Here is a 25,926-nt window from a genome sequence, read left to right as displayed (position 1 = left end):
AAGCATGTCAGTGTATTTTTAAATAATTGAGACTACTCATATGCTTGAAGTTAAGCACATGTTTAAGTGCTGTGCTAGATTGGAAGCTTATATTTTTTATTTTCATAAATATTTACAAGTTTCTACAGATTTGAGGGATTTCAATATTAGGTAAATTATACTATGAAAATAAAATCTTTGACAATTGTCTGCATCATAAAATGTTGGAATCTTAGGCCCAGATTTTTAAAGGTATTTAGGCATTGCAGCACTCAGCATTGCAATGCCTAACTGATTTAGGAGCCTAAATCTTATTTTCAAAGGGGATTTCGGAGTCTATGGGATTTCCCCTTTCGGGGGGGGGTAAGAGATTTAGGCTCTTACATCACTTAAGTGTTACCTTTAAAAGTCTGGACCTAAATCTAAAAAAAAGCAAATTAAAAAATTAGCAAATCTGCAAAACAAGGTATATTTTATCAGAAGCTATAATATTTTAAAGATCGAATTCTTTCATACCTACAATTGTGTAAATGTACATGATAAAGAAATTATTACACGTTCATAAATCCCTAGTAATCTTTTTTTTGCCCTAATAACTCATATGCTAGTTTCACCAGAGAACATTGCCTGGAACATAAAAAACGAGGAAAAAAAAAGATACACACAAACTGCGTATTAAACAGAAGTTAGGTACTTCTGTGTAAATGGGCAATTTCAAACACTGATGACTGCAAAAAAAATTCTGTGCAGAAAACAATTGTTGCTCATAACCAAGCCACAGTCAGTCAGCAAAGTAAATAAAAAAGCTGAGAAAAGCAGGAGTGAAACCCATTCAACAATGCTACTTTATATCCAGGCTTGGAAGGATTAGATTTTTGTCAGTGAATGTTGATTTCTCCATATACACATACATGTGTCAAATTTCAGATAGGAAGAGAAAGAAAAATGATTCTTGAGATCTTAGTTTGATTTAAGGCTGTTTACTTTGTATATTTTCACATATGCTGTTGACAACTATCTGATCAATCACCTGTATAACACGGGCCATAAAGTTTCATCCAGTAATGCCTGTAATGAAGGGAATTATTTCCCCTTACTATCCAGGAAAACATCACAAGGTCCAATAATGTGTGGCTGACCCAGAGAACATCTTTCAGAAAGATATTACAGCAGACCACTCAGCCTGCTTTAGTTAAAGTTCAGACCAGCTTTCTATTTAAAGCTTGACTCTAAGGGTATGTCTACACTGCAATTAGACACCCATGGCTGGCTTATACCAGCTGACTCGGGCTCAGGGTGTGGGGCTGTTTCATTTCAATGTAGACTTCCAGGCTCAGGCTCGAACCTGGGCTTTAGGACCTCACAAAGTGGGAGAGTCCCAGAGCTCAGGTTGCAGAAGACTGCACAGCAGTAGCCAGCTGGCATGGTCCAGCCATGGATTTTCAGTTGCATTGTAGATATATTCTAAGTGCTCTAAAATCTGCAGGCTTACTCAGATTGCCTTGAAATTTGGTGTGCCTCTTGGAGGTTAGTGACTCCAAATTTGGTGTAATTTGACAAAATGGTTCCTGAACAGCCCCCAAACAGCTTTAAAAAAAAAAAAGATTAGTTAATACACTCTACCAACATTTTTTGCCCAGACCTGGAGATCAAACTAGGGCTCTGATCCTGGCCCAGAAATCTCAGGTGCTCAAGAGTTACTCCCACCTAAAGTTTGGCACCCACTTCCCCTTTGGGAGGGCACATTTCACAGTAGTGTTCACCAAAGAGTTTAGCTCTCATGCCTAATGCTCATGAGTTAACAGTTTACACCAAGCATGTTCAGAGAGAGGAGCCAGGAGGGTTTGCATCACATCAACCGGATAGCTCAAGGAGATGAAAAATAGCCTGACCAATCCAGCTAGGGTCAGTCTGAATCCCACCTAGAACAGAAATCTGGAAAAGGTTTGTAACCACACTGCTAAAACCCATCTGTCAGGTTATTATTTTCGGGGAAATAAAATCAAAATATTTTTGAAAACAATTATATATGTGAATAGTTGCTGGGAAAGAAATGAGATTCGTGAGAATGGGGGACAGGAATTTGGAGCTGCAGAAAGGGAAGGAGAGAGAAATTGGGATGGGTTGTAAGGGAGAGGGATTGGGGGCAAGTGGCAGGCAGACTGGTGAAGAAAAGGGGCAGGGCCAGCGCCACAGGAGCAGGGTCAACCAGGAGTTGGTTGGGAGGGGGCAGGCGGGAAATGCCACTTCTTGCAGGATCTGAGCCCCTCTCCTCCAGGTGTGTGCCAGTATCTGTGGGCCACCTGCCCCCTAGGAGCTAAGAACCCCCTCTTCCTACCCTCCCATAGGAACTAGGAAGTGGGGGGCCTTGCCCTTCTGGGGTATCTGACTCTTCCTGCCACGCATGTGTGCTGGGATCTGGGGGACACTGCCAGTCTGGGGGGTGTCTCTACCCCTCTCACCCCCACAAGCTGAGAACTGGAGGACCTTGCCCCTTTGGCTTTTAGCCCTTCTCCCTACCCCCTGCATGTGCCAGGATCCAGGGGGTGTGTGTGTGTGTGTGTGACCCATCTACACAGGTCTGACCCCCCCACTTCCTTCCTCCCATGAGCTAGAATCTGGGGGAGCCCCTCTTACTGGCCCCACATGGGATCTAAGGCCTGGCCCCTCAAGGAGGGTCAGAGTCCCTCTCTCTCTACCCGACTTGAGATGCATCTGGGGAAGCCCCAGGGATCGGAGAACAAACATCCTCAGAGTATGAACCAAGAACACACTATTGAGACTGGGGTGGAGTTGAGAATGGGCACGCTTGATGCACATGATAGGTTTCTCAAGCGCCACAGAAGGGAATGGGAACGCCCACTGAAATCGATGGAGCAGCTCACGTGGCTCAGAACTATTATTTCAGGCTGTATTCATTTCTATGGGGTGTTCTCATTCAGATGAGACCACAGTGAAATTAACAGGGTACTTATAAGGCCTTTGTTTTTGGCATTTACCAATTTTCTCAGAACAATTCCCGGGTTTTGAAAAAGCCAACAGGTGGGTTTTACTAATGTTTACCAGAATTTTGGCTTCTTTTGGGGGGACCTGGGAATTTTTTGTAGCAGAAGCAGATGGGTGGTGAAGGACATGGGTGCAGGTGTTCTTGGCTGCTGGAACTAGACTCTCTGCCCGTCTTGCTCCCCCACTTCACGAACCGGCAGTTACATTCCTCTGCACAGGCAAGCTGGCAGGGACTCTGCAAGTGGGGAGCCAAAGGCTGCACCCTGCGAGTACTGCCCCACCTCATGCTGGATAGAGTCCCTTCCTGAGCCTGGGCCTTCAGATCTGTCCAGCAGAAGGAGACATGGCTCCGTCCCCTGGGGAGTAAGACTGACAGAGACCCAGGTTACAGCAGCCAAGACCATACCCCAGCCTGAAAGGGCCTCCTCCTAGTCCCAGCCCTTCAGCACAGCCCCTACACTTCCTCTGTGTGGTGGGCGAGTGAGACAGGCAGGGAGCTGGTTCCCAGTCACCAAGCCCACTGTACTCCCAGGCCTCATAAGTACCAAGCACATCCCTCCCTTCCAGGGGTGGTGCCTGTGGGTGGAGGCAGCACTTGGAGCTAGGAGCTGAGGGAGGGGAGTTCCTGTCGCCCTTCCAGGGAGCCCCCCCAGCTAAGCACAGCCCCACACCCCAATCCCCAGTCCTGAGCACCCCCTCTCCCCAAACTCCTGCTGCTGGAGACTGCCCCAACAGCAGCCAGTGCGACTGGCCCAGGGGCTGCCCAAGCTTCTCAGGCAGCTTCTGGGCCAGCTGCATGGGCTGCTCCAGAAGTCACAGATGTCACGGAATCCGTGACAATCACGGAGCCTTATCCATAAACAGTATCTAGCTTTAAATAACCCCTTTCTTTAAGGGGATTTTTTTTTAAAACATACATCAAGAATTGTGTTATCAAGCTACATGACAGTTTAGAGGAAGCTTATAATGCAAATATATATTGTACTCTTTTAAAAAATTAAGGGCTTACCTAAAAACGTTTTATTCAATATTCTCTCCTACTTTCTCCACCCCTCTCACTTTCTAAACTGGGGGGGGGAGGGGCGCGCGCCACAGAGGGTGTTATTTAATAAACAAGCAGCATGCAAGTGCTCTTAACTGGGAAGTATTCAATTCAGTCTGTTACTCAGAACCACCACACAAAAGCAAAAAGTTAAAATAGGAACACAATAGTAAATTAGCCAACAATTAAGTTCTTGAAGACTGGGAAAAGTCTAAATTAAAGAAGTGTATTAAAACAAAGATTCCAGTTAATTCAGCTAATTTCCAGGCTATCCGAATCAGTTTCCATAGCCACATTTTTTTCCATGCTACTAGAGTTATCGTTTCCTCTGGTATTGAGCTCTGAACAGATATCTTTACATTACTGTAGCCAGAAGCAATACAATTGATGAAAGACCCAGGTCTTTTAGGCTACTTCTGGCCTCAGCAAAATATTCATGCAAACGTCTACCCCAATGATCCACACTCTTAGCACAGCTAGTTGGAAAATGGATTTCAGTCAGCCAACACAAACATGAAACCATAAATTCAGAGAGAAGAGAATTTACAAATTCCTCACTTTTTAAAATTACTGTATGTATATAAATACAGATGAATAATAAATTTCAGTAGCACACAGTAAATCAATGGTATGCCCTCATGTGGAATAGTGTGTGCAGTATTGGTCATCCATCTCAAAAAAGATATTACAGAATCAGAAGCGTTTCAGAGAAAGGCCATTGATTTAGATAATGACAATTCTTGTATTCTTCATCCCATTCCTTATGCATCTGGACACCTTATTTGCCTTTTTAATTGCAGCTGAACGTTGATTAAAGATCTTCATTGAGGGTTTTCTTATTATACCTTCCTCTGAATCAGCTTGTGTTGGCCACTGTTGCAGACAGGATACTGGACTAGATGGAACACAGGAATTAACATACCAGATCAGACCTATGTTCTTTTATTTAAGACTTCTAAAGTGTCCTGAAAGCTATCCAGAATTTTGAAACCAGTTTTAGGCTTTGCATACCTTTAATTTCATGAAGGCTTGTTTCCCGGCCTGAACCCAGTAAGATAGGCAATGACAAGAGAGATGTCGCCTTTAATTTTTCCACGGCTTTACGAAATCCCTTTTAAGCTAAAAGTTTTATAGTGTCAGCCGTTTAGTGGAATTTTTAATAGAGTACAACCGCTCACATACACAGGACCCTCCGAATAGCAAGAGAAATTGTCTCAGACCCTGAACCAGTTAAAAAATTTAATCCATTTTATTAATGGTGCCCACAAAAGCTAGAACCACTTTGGCTAATATGTACTGGTATGGCAAGAGCTGGCTGGCTAAATTAACAACTGTTAGAACCTGTTGATAAGAAGGCTGGTATTGAACAGGACTCCAAGAAGATTAATTTGAATAGGAACAAGTTCACTCTTGTGTTTACTACAAAACCCGTCACTAGGTAATGAGACAAACTCCTAGAATGCCAGAAAAGCTAGTAGGTATGGAAAAAAATTTTATCTTCCAGAAGAGAAGAGCTGCTGCTACCAATATAAGAACATCTGACAACACTGATGGACACCTGGCACACTAGTGCTAAAAATATGTAATTTCAGCACAGCTTCTTTCATTAGGTTTATCCATACTAGTAACCCTACTGAGTTGGTTTGACAAATATTCTGATTTAGAGTATTTAAAAGAATGTGGCAACAATACTGTATAGTTTTTACTCAAGCTGTGCACCTTCACGTGCACTTGGAAAGCAGGTATGGTCTTGGGTACAAGTATTACAACATGTGACCTTTTCAAACTTGCACTTTACTTACTGAAATAATACCAAAGTAAATTAGTGCTTGCTTTTAAAAAAAGTTATTTTTAGTGCAACTGACTCTTTCAGGGAGACCTTCTGAGGTGGAAAAACAACTCTTTGAAACTTCCAGTTAGATTTAGTATGGAGTAACGGAGAGGCAAGGGCAAGGAGAGCACAAAGAATGAGAACATCAGAAAATCATGACTGACATGTACACACAAGTTTTGCCCAGAAAGTTGGCTACATTGTTCAATAATACACAGAAGACTATAAGCAATGTTTGTGAAAAAAGTTATTTTGAGGGGTCATGTGAAGCTTTTTTTAAAACATTATTCCAACTGGGTGGAGAGGGTAAGATGACGGTACTACAGGTTTGTTTTTTTCCTGTCTCCATTTGTGTTAAGGGGACTTTTATTCCCTGATAACAGAAGGAATGTAGAAAATTTCAGTTTTGACACAGCTATATTTTATACTGTACTTTATTGATCTTTGAATAAAAATAACCATAAACATTTTCTGAACTGTAAGTGAAATATTGTCTTGCTGTAGGAAATAAGATATGCCACAAACACCAATAGTATTTCTACAAAATGTGCCTCAAGGTGACAATTCTATGACAAATGCCCACAGGCAATATTGTAGATTTTAATGACTTCAGTAGATTATATGGAAGATTGTCTCTGCACCGTCAATCTTAAATTTCACTATCCGACCCATCTTCGTAGAAAGGTGGATTCGATTTTTATAAAGATTTAGATGAAAGAAATTTTCGAAGTGACAAAAAATGCTTCAAAAGAATTTTAACAAGACCATAGAATTTTAAAAAGATTAAAGTAAGGACTAAAATCAGACCCTACCATTCTGGAAAATAACAGCAGAACAGTCGTCTAATTCAGCATCTTTCCCAAGTAACAGTTGCAGCATGTCCTGGGGCTGCCACAAGCCTACAACAGCTTGGACCCCCCCAACCTTCACACTACTTGAATAATTTGAGTTACCTACTTCCTTCAGTGTCTAACTGCCCTTAGGGTCAACATCAAAAAACTGTCACCCAGTGTGTTTTACAATGTAAGCAGCCTGAGGACAACTAAGAGCGTACACATTTTTTTTATTATGCTATAAAATGGTGAATTGTGTGTTTCTTATTGCCTCGGTTTTCTTTTTTTTGGTTACTGTTTACAGTTTTGTAGCCATGCTGGTCCCAGGATATGAGAGAGACAAGATACTTGAGGTAACATCTTTTATTGGACCAACTGCTGTGGGTGGAGGGGACAAGCTTTCAGGCTGGCCTATACAGAGCTCTTCCTCAGGTGACCTGAAGAAGATTTCTGTGAAACTTGAAGCTTGTCCCTTATGCCCACAGCAGTGAGTCCAATAAAAGACGTTACCTCACCAAGCTTATGTCTCAATTTTTATTTTATTTATTTATTTTACTTGTGATTGTGTCTAGCTCTATTTGGATGAGAACTCAAATTCCATTAAAATGCACAGAAACAGTCAATTTTTTTTATTAAGTAACATTCTTAAAAGCGATGGATACATAAGAAAAAAGTTTATCAAAAGCTGTACAGTATACTCCTGATTATCTGAATAGCATGAGAGAGATATTTTATCTGGATAACAGGGAGTTCAGATTTGGAGAGGGCAGGAGCCATTCAGCAACAGAGTGGCCTCCCCCACAGCTGGGGGTCCTGTCCGCTTTTCACAGTCCTGGCCAAGGGATCTCTGATCTGCCCGCGCTCACTCACTCCCATGACAGTGGGGCTGCAGAAGACTTCTTTACACTGCACAGGGGCAGTGACACCCAACCCCAGCAGGGGAAAGATGTGGGGCAGAGCAAAGACCCCCAGACAGAACTCTGCCCTGTCAGGATTGCAGTCTTCCCTGAATCTTGCACCTGCAAGGATCAGGTGTCACCAGCCCTTCTACAGCACAGGGAGCCCTCTGCAGCTCTACCGCTTCCTGCACTGCCACATAAGCCATTCAACCTATTACATATATATGTAGTTAATTAACTGAACTGATAGTTTCTGGTCACCATGTCCTTCAAGATTTTAGAACTAGAAAGGTGAACCCCCCCCCCCCCCAAGTGCTGCAAGTTTCAGCACTATAAAGTGCTAATGTAGACAGTGCACAAGCACTAGTAGCTACTTCCCTCGTGGGGGTATTTTTTTTTTTTTTAATAGCACTGGAAGAGCTCTCTCCCAGCGCTATGACATGACTACACAAGCCACATTAAAATGCTTCCACCAGTGAAGACGTGCCCTCAGTTTTTATTCAGAGACTGGAAGAACATAAGTTTTCTTGTTTTTTTGTGTCTCAACTTTGAATGAGTCAGTCACTGAACAAGTTGAAAAAGTTGAAAAGAAAATATTGTCCCTGAACCTGAAAAAGAGGGTACGGTTATCAAATGCTGGTTCAGCACTTCAACAAACTCAGGTTCTAGGTGCTTAGCCAGTAACTTCCATAGCTTAATGGTTTGATTCTCTTTAAAACTTGGCAGCAAACATGTACCACTTAATTTTTTTTTTAAGTAATTTTAATTATTTTAATAGATTACAGAGAGTTTAGGCTTTAACATATGTTGTCCATTTCAAATTTAATTTTCAACTGTTTATTTTCAAAAAACTAAACCTGTATATAATTTTAATTACAAAAATCCAATTTACATTAAAATATCAAAAATCTGATTTTTTTAAGAGCAATCGATTTTTATCCACCCTGCCTATTGTATCAGAGCCCCAAATCAGAAGTCAACAAAAACAACAGCACACAACTATATGTTGAGAAACTGAAACCTGTCCTGAGAATAGGTAAATAATGGGAATATTTTAAATCCCTTTAAGGTTGGGAAACTGTCAAGGTTATGTCCCCTGATAACTCAGGAGTTTAAAACCATAAACTAAAGCTAAGTTGTTCTAACATCCAATGAACTCAAGGGTTCATGCCAAAAGAAGTGTCTTGTATTAGTTATACCAGTGGAACAAGTGCAAGCTAATCAGACTGCTAGACAGACACTCATTAACTAAATACAGCCAGAAAACTCAAGATTGCTCGAGCACAATATAGCTTTTAAGAAATTACTTTTATAAACTGCTCACTTGCATGACACACAACCCACTTTATAATAATTAAGAACACAGTTATTCAAAAATAGTTACAGTGAACTGGTTCTGCTACAGAAACAATCAAATGAGTTATTCAGAAATGCACAGCAGTAAAACAAATAGAATACAACATAAAACAGAATGAAGTTTGCCATAATACAAGTTAACTATGCTTCAAGCACTCTGTGAAACACAAGGCCAAAAGGTTTTAACCACTTGAGAAGCACAGATATTCACTATAGTTACTTTGTGAAGTGTTTTTACTGCTTTCATAAGCTATTTTCAAACAATTAGCCAGTGAATCACTGGTGACCCAGGCAGTTATACAAAACTTTTGAACAGTCAGAACTTATCAGTGGATTCTATCCTTCATGCCAAATTTACAAAAGAGGAAATATCCTATTGAAAAGTTTTAGTGGTTTTCTATGAGCATGAAGTGGGAGTAGTTTTATGTAATAAATTCCATAATAGAAAACAATAAGTCATTGCAACCATTTTATAAGGGCTGCATAAAGATTTACCCCTTCTAAGTGTTCTAATGGATCACCAAAATTTCTGGACACAAACCAACCAATTATTGCAATAACTATATTACCATAATTACTATATTAAACTAGATAATGCAAGAGAAAAGCAATTTTAGTCACTGCAATAGCTGACACTGTAACAAAGGGTATTTTAAACTAAAATGTTCAAGATTATTTTCTATTGCACCATTCATGTGTTGACAGAACTTAGTGTCAAGCTGTAGCTCACGAAAGCTCATGCTCAAATAAATTGGTTAGTCTCTAAGGTGCCACAAGTACTCCTTTTCTTTTTACTGATTTGAGGGGCAGTGACATTACTCTTCACTTATTTTATTTTTGCATCTTATCTTAAATGGGAAAGTAAGCACTTCATGGAAACAAGTTTTTGTATTTGTATAGAATCTACCTCAACAGTACCCCAATCCTGACCAGGGCCCTAGAGCACTACCACAATAAAAATAAGAAGTTTCCTTGGTGCTGTACCAGTACTGTTACTGGCTTAGCCAGTGAGGAAACTGAGTGACTGACAGGTTCCTGAAAGAGAGAGAAGCAGAGGAAGAGAAAAAGAGAATGTGTCCAGTTGAAATTTCCAGGGTAAGTGGGCAGGCATAAGCCTGGCCACGGCTCAAGGACCCTCGCCCAGCCTTTGGGGAGGATCCACTGAGCCCGGGAACTCAACTGATTACGGGAGACAACAAAAAAGAAAACGAGGGCAGGTGTGAAGGTCATAGGGTCAAAAAGAGAGAACCTAAAGGGGACACAGAGCAGAAAACCCCAGACAGTGCCCACTGCTCCTTGAAGGTGTCAATGGAGCCAGTGGACACTGCTCAGAGGAACTCCGCCCAGATGCGTGAACGGAGGCAGGGCCAGAAATGGGCCCCACAGTCGCAAAGGACCCCCTCAGCCAACATCCTCTCCCTGGTGTTACAGATGGCCATTTTGGCCATTGCCAGGAGGAAGCGGACGAGGAGGTCCCACGACTTTGTGTGGCCACGGATAGGGTATGCATAAATGAGAAGATGGGGAGAGAAGTGTAGCCAAAAATGTAATAAAAGATCAAGGAGCCAGAATAGGGACTGTAACCTAGCATGCTCCAGATAAACCTGCGCCAGGGTCTCCCTCAGGCCACAGAAGGGACAGGCATCAGGGACGGGGTGAAACACGCCAAGTACATGCCCATGCTCATAGCTCTGTGAAGGAGCCGCCAACCAATATCCCCGGCAGGGTGTGTGTGCGCGCGGGGCAGGGGGGGCATATTTATAAGGTTGCAAGCTGTACATAAATAGGAAAAATTGGGAATCTGCATATGTCATAAATATAAAGGGAAGGGTAAACACCTTTAAAATCCCTCCTGGCCAGAGGTAAAATCCTTTCACCTGTAAAGGGTTAAGAAGCTAAGACAATCTCGCTGGCACCTGACAAAGTTCTCTGTGTGTGTTGTCTTTTGCCGGGACCAGAGCAGGAATGCAGGTCAGCACTCTTGTAAAGGGTTAATAAGCAGTCTAGTTAGATACGCGTTAGATTCGGTTTTGTTTAAATGGCTGACAAAATAAGTTGTGCTGAATGGAACGTATATTCCTGTTTTTCTGTCTTTTTGTCACTTAAGGTTTAGCCTAGAGGGATTCTCTATGTTTTGAATCTGATTACCCTGTAAGGTATTTACCATCCTGATTTTACAGAGGTGATTCTTTTACTTTTTCTTTAATTAAAATTCTTCTGTTAAGAACCTGATTGCTTTTTCATTGTTCTTAAGATCCAAGGGTTTGGGTCTGTGTTCACCTATACAAATTGGTGAGGATTTTTATCAAGCCTTCCCCAGGAAAGGGGGTGTAGGGCTTGGGGAGATTTGGGGGGGAAAGATGCTTCCAAGTGGGCTCTTTCCCGGTTATATTTGTTAGACGCTTGGTCGTGGCAGCAATAAAGTCCAGGGACAAAAGGTAAAATAGTTTGTACCTTGAGGAAGTTTTAACCTAAGCTGGTAAAAATAAGCTTAGGGTGTTTTTCATGCAGGTCCCCTCATCTGTACCCTAGAGTTCTGAGTGGGGAAGGAACACTGACAGCATAAAAGAAAGAACAGACTAAAAGACAGAAGACAGTATGTCCAACAGTCTTCAATGAGTGCCTACAAGTTAGATCTTTAAACTTGGGTAAAGGATTCTGGTTTTGAGACCAGAGTTATTTGCTAAACACTCCACTGTATTAGGTTCAGAAACAGCTTCTCCCTATATGTGTATTTGACCACAATGTTTATACAGTCCCCTTTTTCATCTTTTTTCACACAGCAGAAATGGAGAAAACACTTATTTAAAACAAAACAAAACTTAAATTGCAGTTGTAAGACAACAAAAAATTGGCAGGGGGATTCAGGGACAAGTGCTGTACCTGAAATCAATCCAGTGTCAAAAATTTCAAGTTGAAACAGAGATCCTTTAATGTCAGTGGTTTGCACTTGGCCCGAGATGATACTGACTGAAAACTGCTAACCTCTGAAAGCTGGTAGTTTGCGTTATACAAGTTTGTAATTTCAATCCAATTCCCCTGCTAGCAATCTGCACACAGAAATCGAAGATTCTATAGTGATTAAAGGCAGGCTACACTTGCAGATATAGAGCACTGAGTTAAACCAGCCTTCGTAGAGTACAGTAGGGAAAGCGCTGCAGTGAGTCCACACTGACAGCTTCAAGCGCACTGGCGTGGCCACATTTGAAGCACTTGCAGCGGCACTGGAAACAGTGCACTATGGGCAGCTATCCCAGCATGCAAGTGGCTGCAACATGCTTTTCAAATGGGGTGGGGTGGGGTGGAGTGTGACAGGGAGTGTGTTGTGTGTATGTGGGGGGGGAGAGAGTGGGTTTTTGGGGGGCTGAGAGTATGTCTTGTAAATTCAGACAACAGCACACCTCCCTCGCCTCCCCCTCTCGCACACAGCATTCCACACTAATGGCTTGCTTTGATTCGGAGCAGATAAGCAGCTGGCTGTCAGAAACGGAGCTTTCAAAGGGCATTTCTGCATTCCTACAGCTGGTTCCAAACAATGACAAGAGGGCCACTTGACTTAACAGGATTATGGAACATTTCTGGAGGCTGATCAGAGAGCAGTAAACCAACACCTCGTTCATACTGGTGCTGCGGCGCTCCAGCGAGGGTGCAGCGAACGTTATTCCACTCGCCGAAGTGGAGTACCACCGGCGCTGTAGCCGCGGAGTCAGAGCGCTCTACGTGCCTTGCCAGTGTGGTCGGGTAATGAGCTAGTGCACCCGAGGCTCCTTTATTGCACTGTAACTCGCAAGTGTAGTCAAGCCCTAAGACTGAAATAACTTTATCTCTGCAGACAGAGAGCCCCTACATCTTAAAGAAGTAGGCTACTGTCTGCACTATACCTGTGCTATCAGTGAACAGCTGAAATCCCCAAAGCTACCAAGTCAATTGCTTTCATTAATATTTACACTTAAAAACTATTTTTTAAAATATTTTTTAAAACTTTAAACTTGAACCATGGATTTTATTAGGTGCTTTATCATGTAATTATGTAAAAATTATCTAAAAAAGTCAATTGGGTTAGTTACTATTTGTTAAAAAAGGGAAATGAAGTAAACACATTACAGTATTTGTCTTATTTTGCTACTGCTACATCTCAGAAATTTCTAAATCTCGCAACTAGCACTTTAAAAGCTGTAGCATAATCTATCTCCCAGCTAGTAAAGAGGAGCTACCTGAAATTCACAAGAACTATTTACTCAATATAAACAGTAGTACTGAATCTACTACCATCAGCTCCATACCCTAATTAACTTTGACCGTAACTCTTTTCTAACCGCAAAAAGAACAGGAGTACTTGTGGCACCTTAGATACTAACAAATTTATCTGAGCATAAGCTCAGCCGTAGCTCATGAAAGCTTATGCTCAAATAAATTTGTTAGTCTCTAAGGTGCCACAAGTACTCCTGTTCTTTTTGCAGATACAAACTAACATGGCTGCTACTCTGAAATCTTTTCTAACCAAGTAACTTTTCATTCACTTCCTTGTAACCAGAGTAAATATTGGTATCTAGTTTAAAATCTAACAATTCCTTAAGAAACATATGGGTTACAAGGAATTATGGGTAATATCCTTCCAAACTGATTTTGGAACCACTAGAATTTCTAAACAAAGAGGCTCCAGAGTTTGGGAATTTGCAAAAGAGAAACTAAAGCTTGAAGAAATTAAATATTAAATGTTTAAAACAGTCAGAACAGGATTAAATTACGGACAAAACATTTGAGTTCACTCACGCAGTCACCCACATGGTTTGAGTAAATTTGAACTCAAGAATAAAAAGACATCATGCTGTTTTAAACTTCAGTTTGGTTGTTCTCCCCAACAAACTGTAATACGACTACAAATCCACTCTCTTAAATGCCTCCCTGCCCAGAGTAAACGGACGGGGACAGACCACACCTCTCCACGCTCATTTTCCTAATGTGTCCATGCATGTAAAATGCGAGCGTGTGAACGCGTCGACTCCTGGAAACAAATACCTCGGCCTGACATACGCCAAGGCGCTGGCGCCAGCGATGTAAGGCAACCGCTGTTACGTTGTACGGCCCAGGGACAGTGTGTTTTAAACAAACAAGTTCCCAACCAGGACAGATTCAGCCAGCAGCAGCGAAACTATTTTCCCTTCGGACGCTGGGAGCGGCTCTCCCAGCTCGTCTTCCCCATCCCCGCCCGGCTCCCTTCCCCCCGTCCCACACCTGAGTCCTGCAGGACGAGTTGGGTGTCCGCTACTGCCGGGGACGGGCTTCTGGGGATAGGTTTTCTCCTGGTCCAGGGGTTTTCCTTGGGCAGGGGGGCCTCGACCACCTGCCACTGCCGTTGCTTCTCGTCCTGCCCTGGGGGATCCGCCTCTCGGCTACCGCTGCTCTCCGCGGTTTCATCCACCTCCGGCAACACCTGGCTGGGCTCCGGCAGCTCCTGTCCCGTCTCCCCCAGCTCCTGGGAGCGAGTCTGTCCCGAGCCCCCGCCAGTCTCTGGCCCCCCAACCTGCTGCTCCGGGGGCGCTACGGACACTCGGGCGGCGGCAGACATGCCAAGGGGCCGGGCCGCTGCCGGCCCCCCGGGCTCCAGCTGGGCTGAGGCGGTCGCTGCGCGGCTCAGGCGTGGTGACGGACCGCCTGCGCTGGGGAGCCGTCCTCGCCCTCGGCGCCACCCGCCGGCCCCGTCAGGTCCCCGAGGGTGGGAGGGGATCGCTGTCAGCCTTCCCCGCCCCCGCAGCGGCCGGCGTCGCTCATTCACCGCGGATGGTTCAACTGCCACGCTCCGGTCCCCGCCCGATACCGAGCCGCAGCCAGGAACAGCCGCTGGGCGGGTCGGGCGGGGGCGCCTCTGCCGCTCCCTCCTCCCGGCCCGGCTGTTCCCTTACAGAGCTGCCGCGGCCGGCCCGGCCCCTGCCTCGCCTGCGGGGGGCGGAGACAGCGGCGGGGACGAGGAGGGAGGTGAGAGCGGCAGGCAGCGTCTGTAACACCAACGCTAGGCTAGGGCGGAGCTTCCGGCCACTCTAGGGCGTTATGACCTCACAACGGCCGGCGCTGGAGCCGGGCCGCGCGTGCCCCGTCCTCGGGCCGCGCGTGCTTCCGGCGCTCTAGGGCGGAGCAGCCCGTAGCGGCCCCGCTGGTGTTCGGGTTGCGAGGGCCCGCCCGCCTTACAGCTGTGATAAGGTAAACAGCGGGCGGCGCTAGTGGGCTGCGCCCCGCGTCATCTTCGGGAGCGGAGGGATGGAGTCCTGTCCCGCTCCCTCTGAGGCGTGTTGCTGCGGTAGCTCTACCGGCGCAGCTAGTGCCCGGCGAGACCCTTCACGGCAGTACTAGAGGCGGGCCTAGCCACATGACCCCTCCGTACCCCATGATTCTTGGAAGCGGCGCTCCCCAGAGGAGCGAGGGGGGGCCCTGCGCTCCGTCCTGAAGGCACCAAGCACTTCCTGGGATACCCAGCGCTGCACCGCGGCATGGACACAAGGCTCGGTTCGCTCCAGGAGCAGATCTCTTCCCCCGCTGCGGGCGCGTGGTGGTGATAAGCTAAGCGCACTGACGCGTCCATTTGTTACGACCTTGGACCTACCCCGTGAGACTGTGCTTACCTTAGCGCTGACAGGAGTGGGGCTAAGCTAATGGTTGCGCCTTAGGAGGCACCAAGACGTTGGGCTTTCCCCATTGAAGCCCCAACTCTGTAAAAGGATTCACAGGGGCGCGCACTTTGGCTTTTTTTGAGTCCTGCTGAAGTAGATAGAGGCTTCTGGGGTCGCCTGCATCCGCCGTCCTAGGTCTGAGAGCAGGGCCCCATTTACTTTGTCAGCACCTCACCTCCTCCGGAAGTTTTGACTAAACTTATCCAAAGGCTGTACTAAAACCACGTTGGACTGATACGCAGTGAGCTTGGCAGGACTTTAAAATTGAATCCAATTCTGATTTCAGCTTTCCTGTTTTCCATAATTTTAGTTTGAGCTTTCCATTATTTTGATGCAACAAACTATTACGTGGCTTCTTTGCAAACAGCTTGATAGTAGAAATCTGCATCGTGTGTTATATGGTAGGTAGAAAATAAGGAAGGCAAGCGAGATTACATTATATCGCAGCATTTTATCTCTGAGCCCATCCCATGACCGCTGTATTTTGCATCAGCCACAACAGCTATATAATGGACATATTCTGTACCTTTCTGTTAAGTTTTTCACTCTTTATCCTTATGTGGTGCTAGTTTAGGTTATGCCGTAATTTAAGTAACACTGCAACAGTAGCACCAGCAGGCTATTAAGCAATGAAATCCCTCTAAAATCTCCTTCAGTTGCTTTTATAAGATGAGTAAAAAGAAAAGGAGTACTTGTGGCACCTTAGCGACTAACCAATTTATTTGAGCATAAGCTTCCCGTGAGCTACAGTGAGCTGTAGCTCACGAAAGCTTATGCTCAAATAAATTGGTTAGTCTCTAAGGTGCCACAAGTACTCCTTTTCTTTTTGCGAATACAGGCTAACATGGCTGTTACTCTGAAACCTATGAGTGCCATCAATCTTTTACTTTGCAATTTTGTATCGTTTCCTGTCAGTGACCCCCTGGTGATAAACAGTAGTTGCAGGAGCATTTTTAAATTTCTGCAATTATTAAGACTGTTAGGTGTGACTTTTGTGCCCAGGTTTAAAAAAAAATGCTTTATATCTCCCTGTTAGATACTTAGGTGATTGCAGTGAGAAATTCCCACTTTTTAATTTGTCTCCAACTAACTAGTCATTTCTTTGTGATCTTGGATGGCAGCTTCAGCAGCTTGAACTCTATTTTCCATTGTTTAATGGTATGAACTGATAGAGTGCATAACACTATACAGATGTCAGTTTGAGTGCTGAAAGAACCGTCCACTTTGACACTGTTTTAAGTGAATATAAAAATCACACCAATTTCCACATCAGTTGTAGGCAATTCTGGTATTTAGACAAGATTAACATGAAAGGATATTTTAGTCACTTTATCAATGTACCCAAGTACATTGTGATGGCTGTTTATTAGAATTGATGTTCTGCTGGAAGCCAGTAAATATATAGTTTTGCCTTGGTCTCTAGTTAAGAAATCTAATTACTAAAGTTAGATTAATCTTTGCAGAAATTGCTAACTGATGCAATTGTTACAAGCATCTGAATTAAAAATGCATGCTTTTATATACTGCAATAAATGGATCAGTCCCAGATGCTGCATAGGTTTCAGAGTAGCAGCTGTGTTAGTCTGTATCCGCAGAAAGAACAGGAGTACTTGTGGCACCATCGAGACCAACAGATTTATTAGAGCATAAGCTTTCGTGGGCTACAGTCTACTGCATCGGATGCATAGAATGGAACATATAGTCAGACGATATATACACACACACATACAGAGAAGGTGGAAGTTACCATATGAACTGTAAGAGGCTAATTAATTAAGATGAGCTATTAGGAGAAAAAAACTTTTGTAGTGATGCTGATCAGGATGGCCCATTTAGACAGTTGACAAGAAGGTGTGAGGATATTTAACATAAGGAAATGAATTCAATATGTGCAATGACCCAGCCACTCCCAGTCAAACCCAAGTTAATGGTATCTGGTTTGCATATTAATTGAAGCTGAGCAGTTTCTTGTTGGAGTCTGTTTTTGAAGCTTTTCTGTTGCAGAATTGCCACCCTTAAGTCTTGAATTAATATACCGAATCTAATCTGGGATGTAGGAGTCTGAAGCATCTCAAAAGTGGAATAGAGTGGGCGCTGTAGATCAGAAATGGAGTTGATTAACAATTTCAGGGAAATGTGAGGTGCAGAGGCCCTGTCTATTAACTAGCAAGCAGGGAATTAGCTCTAGCTTAGTTTCCTCCTCCCCTTCACAAGGGCGATGTGGAGATAATGAAGTAAAGCCACAGACTGTTAAGGAACAACATGGTATAAGAACCGCTACAGAACAGGAAAGAAAGTAGGAAAATGCTTAAGAGAATATAATTGAAAAGTATTTTTTAGATTGTACCTCCTTAATGAAAGCAACCAACAGTATGCGCACTACTGCAATCTAAATAATATATTTAAGTTATTTCATTATGTTTTTATTTTAGAATCTCAAAGTTATTTTTCTAATTTTGGTGTGTACCAGTGGGAAGTGAGAACAGAGCACCATTATAGTGGGTCATGGCAATATTGTATGATAAAGTTGCATTTTATTCATATTTCTGATAATCACTTATGCATGTAATTACATAACTAGAGAATATGTAAAGCTCCTTTCCAGTTCAAGCTGACACAGAACCTGCAAATTTAAAATAAAATAGAGCCCTGTCATGATCAGTTTGTACTAACTGTAAATAATTAAGATCTGTTTAAAAAAAAACACACACAAAAAAGCAAAAGTGCTGAATTTAGTGGGTGGACAAAAGCCATTAAAAAGTGCTTGTAATGCTATGATAGTCCGTCAAAGTAGTTTAATAGACCAACACAATTTAAGTTGATACACTAGTCTTTCAAAGTGATGATAGGCTGTGAGGGCAATAACCCATTTCAGTGGAATAACAGTAACATCTTGTTAATTCAAGAAGTCACCACTATTCTGTGGTTTAAATACTGATTCTGTAAGATTAATGTAAAACACAGTACAATTTGTCTTTTATTAAAAGAATGGATGTTTTTAGTTACATATCCAAATCTTGATTGAATTGTACAGAGAAAAATCCACAAAACTTGCATCTTACAGAATGATTAGACTTGTTTTATCACAGCAACTTTTAGGAAATGGCAAAAGTCTAAGGAATACAAAATGACATGTTACAGATTTTTTTTTATATTAAGTTTCCATTTTGGACATTTTACTGCAAAAAATAGAACTGTGCACTACCTGCTTGCATTGCAGGTAATTTTGAACCTCAACTGCTGTGCCAGAACTTTCTTTAAAAAAAAATTCTCAACATCGGATATAATTAGTAATTTAAACAAACATGAAAGTCAGATGCTTTTATTCCCCATGATAAATTTATACGTGATGGCTCCAGTCTACAATTTGATCTGTGCTGATGGATTCCCTGCACTTGTGTGGAGCCCTAATGATTTCACTGTATAGAGACATAACTGTCCTAGTGGAGCTGGAACACTTTTTATAGTGGGGGTGCTGAAAGCCAGCTAATGAAACTGTGTAAACCATGTATGTTCAAAAGCAAGGTGAAAAAAGCACAATTCCTGCTCACATCACATAGGTACAGCACAACTCTGGGAGTCTCAAGAATTGTGAAATACTACTGGCTTACAGCACCAGCAAACTTTTCACAGTGAAAGCTGGGGGTGCAGCAGCACCTGCCATACCCATAGTTCCCATGGCTATGAACTGTCCACCCATCCAGACTAGCTTGGAGGATTGTAACTTTAACCACCAGTTAATCTTTGATCACTAGAGTGGGAAAGTTCCGTAAGTTGCTTTTAAGAAAGCAAGATCCCAACCCATTTAATCGTAAGGAAATTTTTACAAAAAAAAATGAGAAGATTAATACAAAAAAAATCAGCCAACTTTGCATATAGTAACGTGTTCCATACTGTGTCAGCTCAGGACAGCTGCAACTGTATTTCCCCTCAGTGGTTTAGCAAGGGCACCCACTTTTGGCTTCCAGCTACCCAGTTGTTGCCTCTCTTGGGTGGAGTCACATGTCCTCCTTTTCTGACAAGAGTATTTCCAGGCTGCACAGTTTACTGCCTTTACAGTGTATTTCCTAGCACAGACAGATTGCCAAAGACCGCCTGCTTGCATTCTCTTCAGAGACTGATAGAGTGATTGTCAACCGTTGTTTAAGTTACCATGCAGCACTTCCTACACCAGCCTACTTTATTCTTAAGGTAAAAGAGCATTACAGAGAAAACATAAAAACAAAACAATAAAAACCTACACACATGCTAATAAGCTTACCAGAATTAACCCCAACCTTGAAATGCATTCTGGCAGCCTCCATCCTTCCAACCCTACCCTCAGGATTGGGGCCCTCCATGGAGCAGGGTTTCTGCTGGATCAAGTAGAAGGCAATGAGCCAGCTTAAAGCTGGGCTTTTTATCCAAAAATCTTTTGTCTGCTGATCCTTGGTGAATCAGTTTGAACTAGCATATGGATATCTTTCCAAGTGGGTGGCTTCTCTGGCGATGTTACAATCTGAGTGAATTTGCCTACTCAGCTCTTGCTGTTCTCCTATTTACCCTTCTTACAGAAATATATACAATTCCACAACACATACACAAATTTGCATTTTTAATACAATGAGCTCTAAAGATGGTAAAATTAATTCAGTAAGGTTTAACTTAGTTCAGTACATTTCATTTAGGCTTGTCAAGGTTCCTTCCCCACTCTGAACTCTAGGGTAGAGATGTGGGGACCTGCATGAAAACCCCCTAAGCTTATTTTTACCAGCCTAGGTTAAAATTTCCCCAAGGTACAAACTATGTTCCTTTTTCCCCTTGGACTTTATTGTTGCCACCACCAAGCATCTAACAGATATATAACAGGAAAAGAGCCTGCTTGGAAACATCTTTCCCCCAAAATCCTCCCCAAACCCTACACCTCCTTTCCTGGGGAAGGCTTGATAAAAATCCTCACCAATTTGCATAGGTGAACAGACCCAAAACCTTGGATCTTAAGAACAATGAAAAGCAATCAGGTTCTTAACAGAAGAATTTTAATAGAAGAAAAAGTAAAAGAATCACCTCTGTAAAACCAGGATGGTAAATACCTTACAGGGTAATCAGATTCAAAACAGAGAATCCCTCTAGGCAAAACCTTAAGTTACAAAAAGACAAACACAGGAATACACATTCCATTCAGCACAACTTATTTTATCAGCCATTTAAACAAAACAGAATCTAACGCATATCTAGCTAGATTACTTACTAAGTTCTAAGACTCCATTCCTGTTCTGTTCCCGGCAAAAGCATCCCACAGACAGAGAGAACCTTTGTTCCCCCCCCTCCAGCTTTGAAAGTATCTTGTCTCCTCATTGGTCATTTTGGACAGGTGCCAGCAAGGTTATCCTAGCTTCTTAACCCTTTACAGGTGAAAGGGTTTTTCCTCTGGCCAGGAGGGATTTTAAAGGTGTTTACCCTTCCCTTTATATTTATGACAAGGCCACTGCAGGAAATTGTCAGTCTGTCACACATACTTCTAAAATAAAGTAATTGTTATGGTTTAGGGCAAGCTGTACCTTTGACCTCTCTCAGTCTCTCTATGGACACTCCTTTCAAGTGACAGGTCGCTCAGGTACTACTCTCAGGGTGGACTTCTACAATTGACCCCCAACTTTTAGTCTGTCAGCAGGTTACAGTACCCCCATTTACAAACCAGGCCCTCAGCAGGTGTCCTGCCACAGAAGTTCCTGTAGAAGCCTGAGACCAGTATAAAAATGCAAGTGACAGAACAGCTTGTTCAAAACAAAGTTGAATTTATCTAAAGGAACATTAGAGAAGAGTTAAAACAAACAAAAGGCTTATTGTGTATTATTTTACCTAAACCTCATCCCTTTCTTGCAAGTGTAGATAGGCTCCCATTGTCCCAGCACACTTCACCAGTCCCAATACGGGGGAACCAACACTCCTGTAGCCACTGACTCTCAGTCGTGTTTCCCCCTCCTCGTGTTTACTGTCTTAACCATTTCAAAGTCCTTTGTCCTGCGACACCAGAACATGGTAAATCTGCTTTTATTCATCTCTCCAGGAGGATCAGAGGTAGACTTTCAGTAGTGGATTCCCTGTATTGTCCATTTTATCACTGGCAAATGAATTGCCTGTTTCCATGGGTACACGTGGAGAGCTTCAGCTGGAACTAACCCTTAGTGTTTCACAGATCAAGCCAAATCACAATACTCAGATATGCACACAATATTAATAAAAATACAGATCTCCCAGTTTTTTCATAGTCGAGAGAAAAAAGGGTTGAGGTAATATCTTTTATTGGACAATCTGTCATTTTTCATTGACCAATTTTTCACAGTAGCATTTGCAGTTGTATGTTCCAAATGGTGTGTATTCTAACGCACCCCCATGACAAGGATTACCATAGGGGCTGGATAAAGCAGTACATGAAAGAAACATCAGAAGGATGTGGTAGTTATACAGAATGCTGTTTCTCAGATATAGCAAAGCAAACAATCCTCACTGGAGGACTACATGAAATTTTAAATTCACAGTTATCAGAGCTCAAAAGTTTCTGCACACTGTTTGCAACACTTTACTCAGATAGCTCAAACGAATAATTCTGATTAAATGGTTTTAAAATCAGTTGCTTCCTCTCAGACTCAATTAAGCATGAGAAAAATTAGTAAGCTACTAAAAAGAGATTAAAGTTGAAACCTCAATCATAACTATATCTTGATTAGTTTCTACTTCTGCACAGTTTATTTTCTGTATTAGGTGGTATCTGCAAAAAATAATATAAAAGCAATATCTGTATCTCAGTGTCTATTTATTGTCTGAACTATATTTTCTGAATCAGGATAGTTACTTTTTCTTTACATTATAATACAGTACTGTTAGGAGAAGAAATATGGAATGAGAACACAATGAAGTCTTAAGTTTATGTTGTCATGAAAGACATGCCTAGCTCCTTTGAAGGGTTTTACAGGAAAATGATCAATGACAGTTTATGACAAAATTAAAATATTGAGAGCTTAACAGCTCACTTGCTACTCAGCTTTAGAGCAGAAGCCTAGCCTCTAAGCGTTATGTCTACACAGTAAATGGAAGTGGGATATGCTACCTTTAGTCTAGCTAGCACAAATTACAATTAGAGTGAAGATGTGGTGGCATAGATTTCAGCATGGGCTAACAACCTAAGTATGTACCCAGGGTCCCCAGTGGGCATGTACTTGGACAGATGGCAGCCTGAGCTTCAGCTCAGGCTAACTCTTCACTACTACTGTTACCCATGCTAGGTAGCTTGAAGCTAGCATGGGTATGCCTGCCGGTGCTACAATCACACCTTCACTTGCAGTATAGGCATATAGTATCTTTTGTTCTCATTGAATTGTTATATTAGAATTACATATTAGGTTAAGACTCAAATAATTTGTTACTAACACTTAACTATGCAAATTGGAAAATTGACATCTACAAAAAGGCTAAAACATATTTAAACAGCAAAGCCTAATTTAATAATCTCCACATACCAAACAAACAGGTTACCTCAGCCAGTCCTCAGACATAAAAGACTGGCATACAAACATCCTTATTATAAATCTTTGTTTCTAACCTAAGAAAAATAGCAAATACTTCTCCTTGGCACTCACTCTGATATTCATTTGGCAACACTGTTCACTGTTATGAATCAAGTATTGTAATTGGCTCTTGTTAAGAGTCAGTACCACCACTACTTATTCCAATATTCCTGCCTCTACAAAGAGAAGATTTATTAAAACAAGTTTGCTTAACACACTAAACCTTTTTTGAGAGTAAAATCTTACTAGTGCAACCATCTGATGCCTTGGGATGCCAATTTTCCATTAGATCTGTAATTCCTAGTATTGAGCTCTCTAGAAATAGTTACAGTACTTTAGCAGGTTATAGCTTGTAGTCTAGAAACCAGTTAATTTAAGACACCCGTCAAGTTTTTGTCTTTGCTCTCTGTTCCAGGCACTCAAGCCTTTCCCCTGCCACAGATTTCCCCCCTTTACAGCTGCAAGAGGAAGATGGCATAAATACAGTAATTAATGTACAGAAACAAACAAGTTCAGAATGTGGCCATCTGTCTGGATTTTGACAATTCTTAGCTAATTTTTAAACAACTTTCTTTCGTAAGATATCCTAGTTAACAAAAGCAAACAACAAGATGTGTATCAGGTAATTTGTATGCATTTTAGTCCCATACTCACATCTTTAATTTAAAAATTAATTTTACATGTATTTGCTTTTCAAGACTTGCATTTTCTAAATTATAAACATTCAGTATTTTAATATCACAAATGATTTAGTCACTGGATGAAGCTTATCACTTTCTCACAATGTTAAACATTTTCTATCAAACACTGCATCAAGGAAACAAATTCCATTTTAAAAATTTCAATTAAAAGAAAAGTACTATGGCAAAGTTCCAGTACATTTGGATCTTGAAATAAATTTAATTATTAAAAATTTATGTGTTTCAGTTTTTCCTGGCCCTGTTATCCAGTTTACAGATAGACATATCTGGTCCCATTTACAATCCTCATTTGCAAGATTATTTTTTCAAGAGTGTGTTTGTACAAGCAAAATTTTATTTGCTCCATATCCTTTATATGTAAAGTAGAAATTTCAGCATTTAAACTTAATGAAGTAAAATGCTCTACTTGAAAGGTGAAAGGCACATATCCAGTACTATTACACTGAACTGAAAAAACAAGATTTGTAATTCCCAGTCATCTGCTATATCAAAACAATGCTAAAAAAAAAAAAAATTGCTTCAACTGTAGCTTCCTCCTCCCCCAATCTATTACTTTGAAAGAGTACTGCCAAAAGTATTTAATGGGTAACTACTTTTAAACTACAGATGTGTTACTAGTTTACTAAATGAAGTTTCATGTCTTGTATGAGAATACAAATTCTATTAATTCTTTAAACATGCTCAGAATCCTAAATATTTTACTTTCATCCAATTAAAAACTTTTATTGTTGTAAAATTAGGAGAGAGTGATCTAAACTGCCATCTTCTGTAATGTAGTCTGTATAACTTTAACAGTAAAAAGAAAGGTATGTTTGTAGCCATGTGCTGATTACACTTTAAAAAAGGGACTGCCCACGTATCTAAAACATCGGTGGTCTTAATTCTACAGCAGAAAATAAGGTGCTTTAAACAATACATAGAATCAACAGTCTTTGTGCTATCATATTCTGCATTAAGATTACTCCCAAGAAGCTATTTTCAGATAAAGCAATTCTATTATAAAATGTTCATGGGACCAGACTTCTACATTGTCCAATTATACAATATGTAAAAATCAGTTACTGGGTGCTCTGTTTTCAGTTACTCTTTTTTCAGCTGTGAACATCTATGCAGTTACTGTGAATGATTTATGTGTTGTTTTTTTAATAAAAAACTACTTTCGTAAGAGAAAAAACTTTCAAACATGTCAATAAAATATGCCTTTATTTACTTTTTTCCTAGATAACGCTTTTTTGAGAGAGACTTTTCTATTCCCATTGCTGTTCATCTTCTCTTATTTATTCCTGCAGTTTTAAGTCACAACGGTGAATTTGGGACAATCAAAAACAATGGCAATGAAACACATGACGTTGGGCTTGCAGGAGGAGCCCTTTTTAAAAACAAATCTTTAGCAACAGCACAGGAAAAAGCAGGCAAAACAGTGTGGGCAGGAAAAAAATTGGTAACAGGAAAAAATAGCAATGCATTAAATACAGAAGTATTAAAATCCTAAAGGATAGATTTGAACAGTTCTATTGGAATTATATTGGTCTCTTTACAGCTGATATGCAAACTAATCAGAACAGAATGTCATACGTGAAGTGATAAAATAATAGACAATATGAAGTACATAGAATCCCTCATACATTAACCAACGTTGCCAAAATTTTCATGGTTCAAATTAATGCAGATATGTCTTAGATGGGCATTTGGTTGAACTGAAACTACTATTATTAATGCTTTGCCAATATTGATAATTGCTGGGTATGACATTCAGTGTTGGTGTCCATCCATTCAGGATTGGTGTAATAGGCTGGCTTTCCAAAGCATGCCAATATACAATTCCAGATACGGAAAGCTCACACAAGACCACATTGAGTAAATTAATAATGAAGACCATTAAGCAGCATATTTTTGGAGAAAGCGCTCAAATGCATCATAAATGGCTTGCCTAAAAGAGAGAATATGGAGAGAAAGAATTATAGGCTACTAGTATAATTTGGGAACGGGTAGATGCAGGCTGCTTATTTTTTTTCCTTTGTAAAAATAGGGCCTTAGAAGTGCTCGGTACACCTGAAGAGGGCCAGA

At 41.5% G+C, this 25,926-nt stretch overlaps 2 protein-coding genes and 1 long non-coding RNA gene across 16 annotated transcripts in view; 1 reads left to right on the top strand and 2 right to left on the bottom strand.

The window, feature by feature from the left end:
• The window catches only part of LARP1B (La ribonucleoprotein 1B), a 113,956-nt gene extending 99,084 nt beyond the window's left edge, over positions 1–14,872 (bottom strand). For 4 of the 8 annotated variants that reach the window (XM_043545547.1, XM_043545548.1, XM_043545550.1 and 1 more), the window contains exon 1: positions 14,182–14,872. In XM_043545547.1, the coding sequence (XP_043401482.1) occupies positions 14,182–14,515 (334 nt within the window). In that variant the 5' untranslated portion in view covers positions 14,516–14,872. The remainder of the gene's footprint in view (positions 1–14,181) is intronic. The other 4 variants (XM_043545549.1, XM_037897176.2, XM_037897177.2 and 1 more) reach the window with 2 other exon arrangements.
• Positions 14,873–15,874: 1,002 nt separating this feature from the next.
• LOC114019351 lies at positions 15,875–25,041 on the top strand. The gene is made up of 2 exons (XR_003564442.3): positions 15,875–16,012; positions 23,574–25,041. It is a non-coding gene; the product is annotated as an uncharacterized LOC114019351 (long non-coding RNA).
• Positions 25,042–25,045: 4 nt separating this feature from the next.
• The window catches only part of ABHD18 (abhydrolase domain containing 18), a 48,560-nt gene continuing 47,679 nt past the window's right edge, over positions 25,046–25,926 (bottom strand). For all 7 annotated transcript variants that reach the window (XM_043545554.1, XM_037897194.2, XM_027821614.2 and 4 more), the window contains one exon: positions 25,046–25,789. In XM_043545554.1, coding sequence (XP_043401489.1) covers positions 25,738–25,789 — 52 coding nt within the window. In that variant the 3' untranslated portion in view covers positions 25,046–25,737. The remainder of the gene's footprint in view (positions 25,790–25,926) is intronic.

The sequence above is a fragment of the Chelonia mydas genome, chromosome 4 (genome assembly GCF_015237465.2).
Source record: "Chelonia mydas isolate rCheMyd1 chromosome 4, rCheMyd1.pri.v2, whole genome shotgun sequence".
Classification (NCBI taxonomy): Eukaryota; Metazoa; Chordata; order Testudines; family Cheloniidae; genus Chelonia; species Chelonia mydas.
The sequence above is the reverse complement of the archived record's forward strand: the minus strand, read 5'-3'. Positions and strand labels throughout refer to the sequence as shown.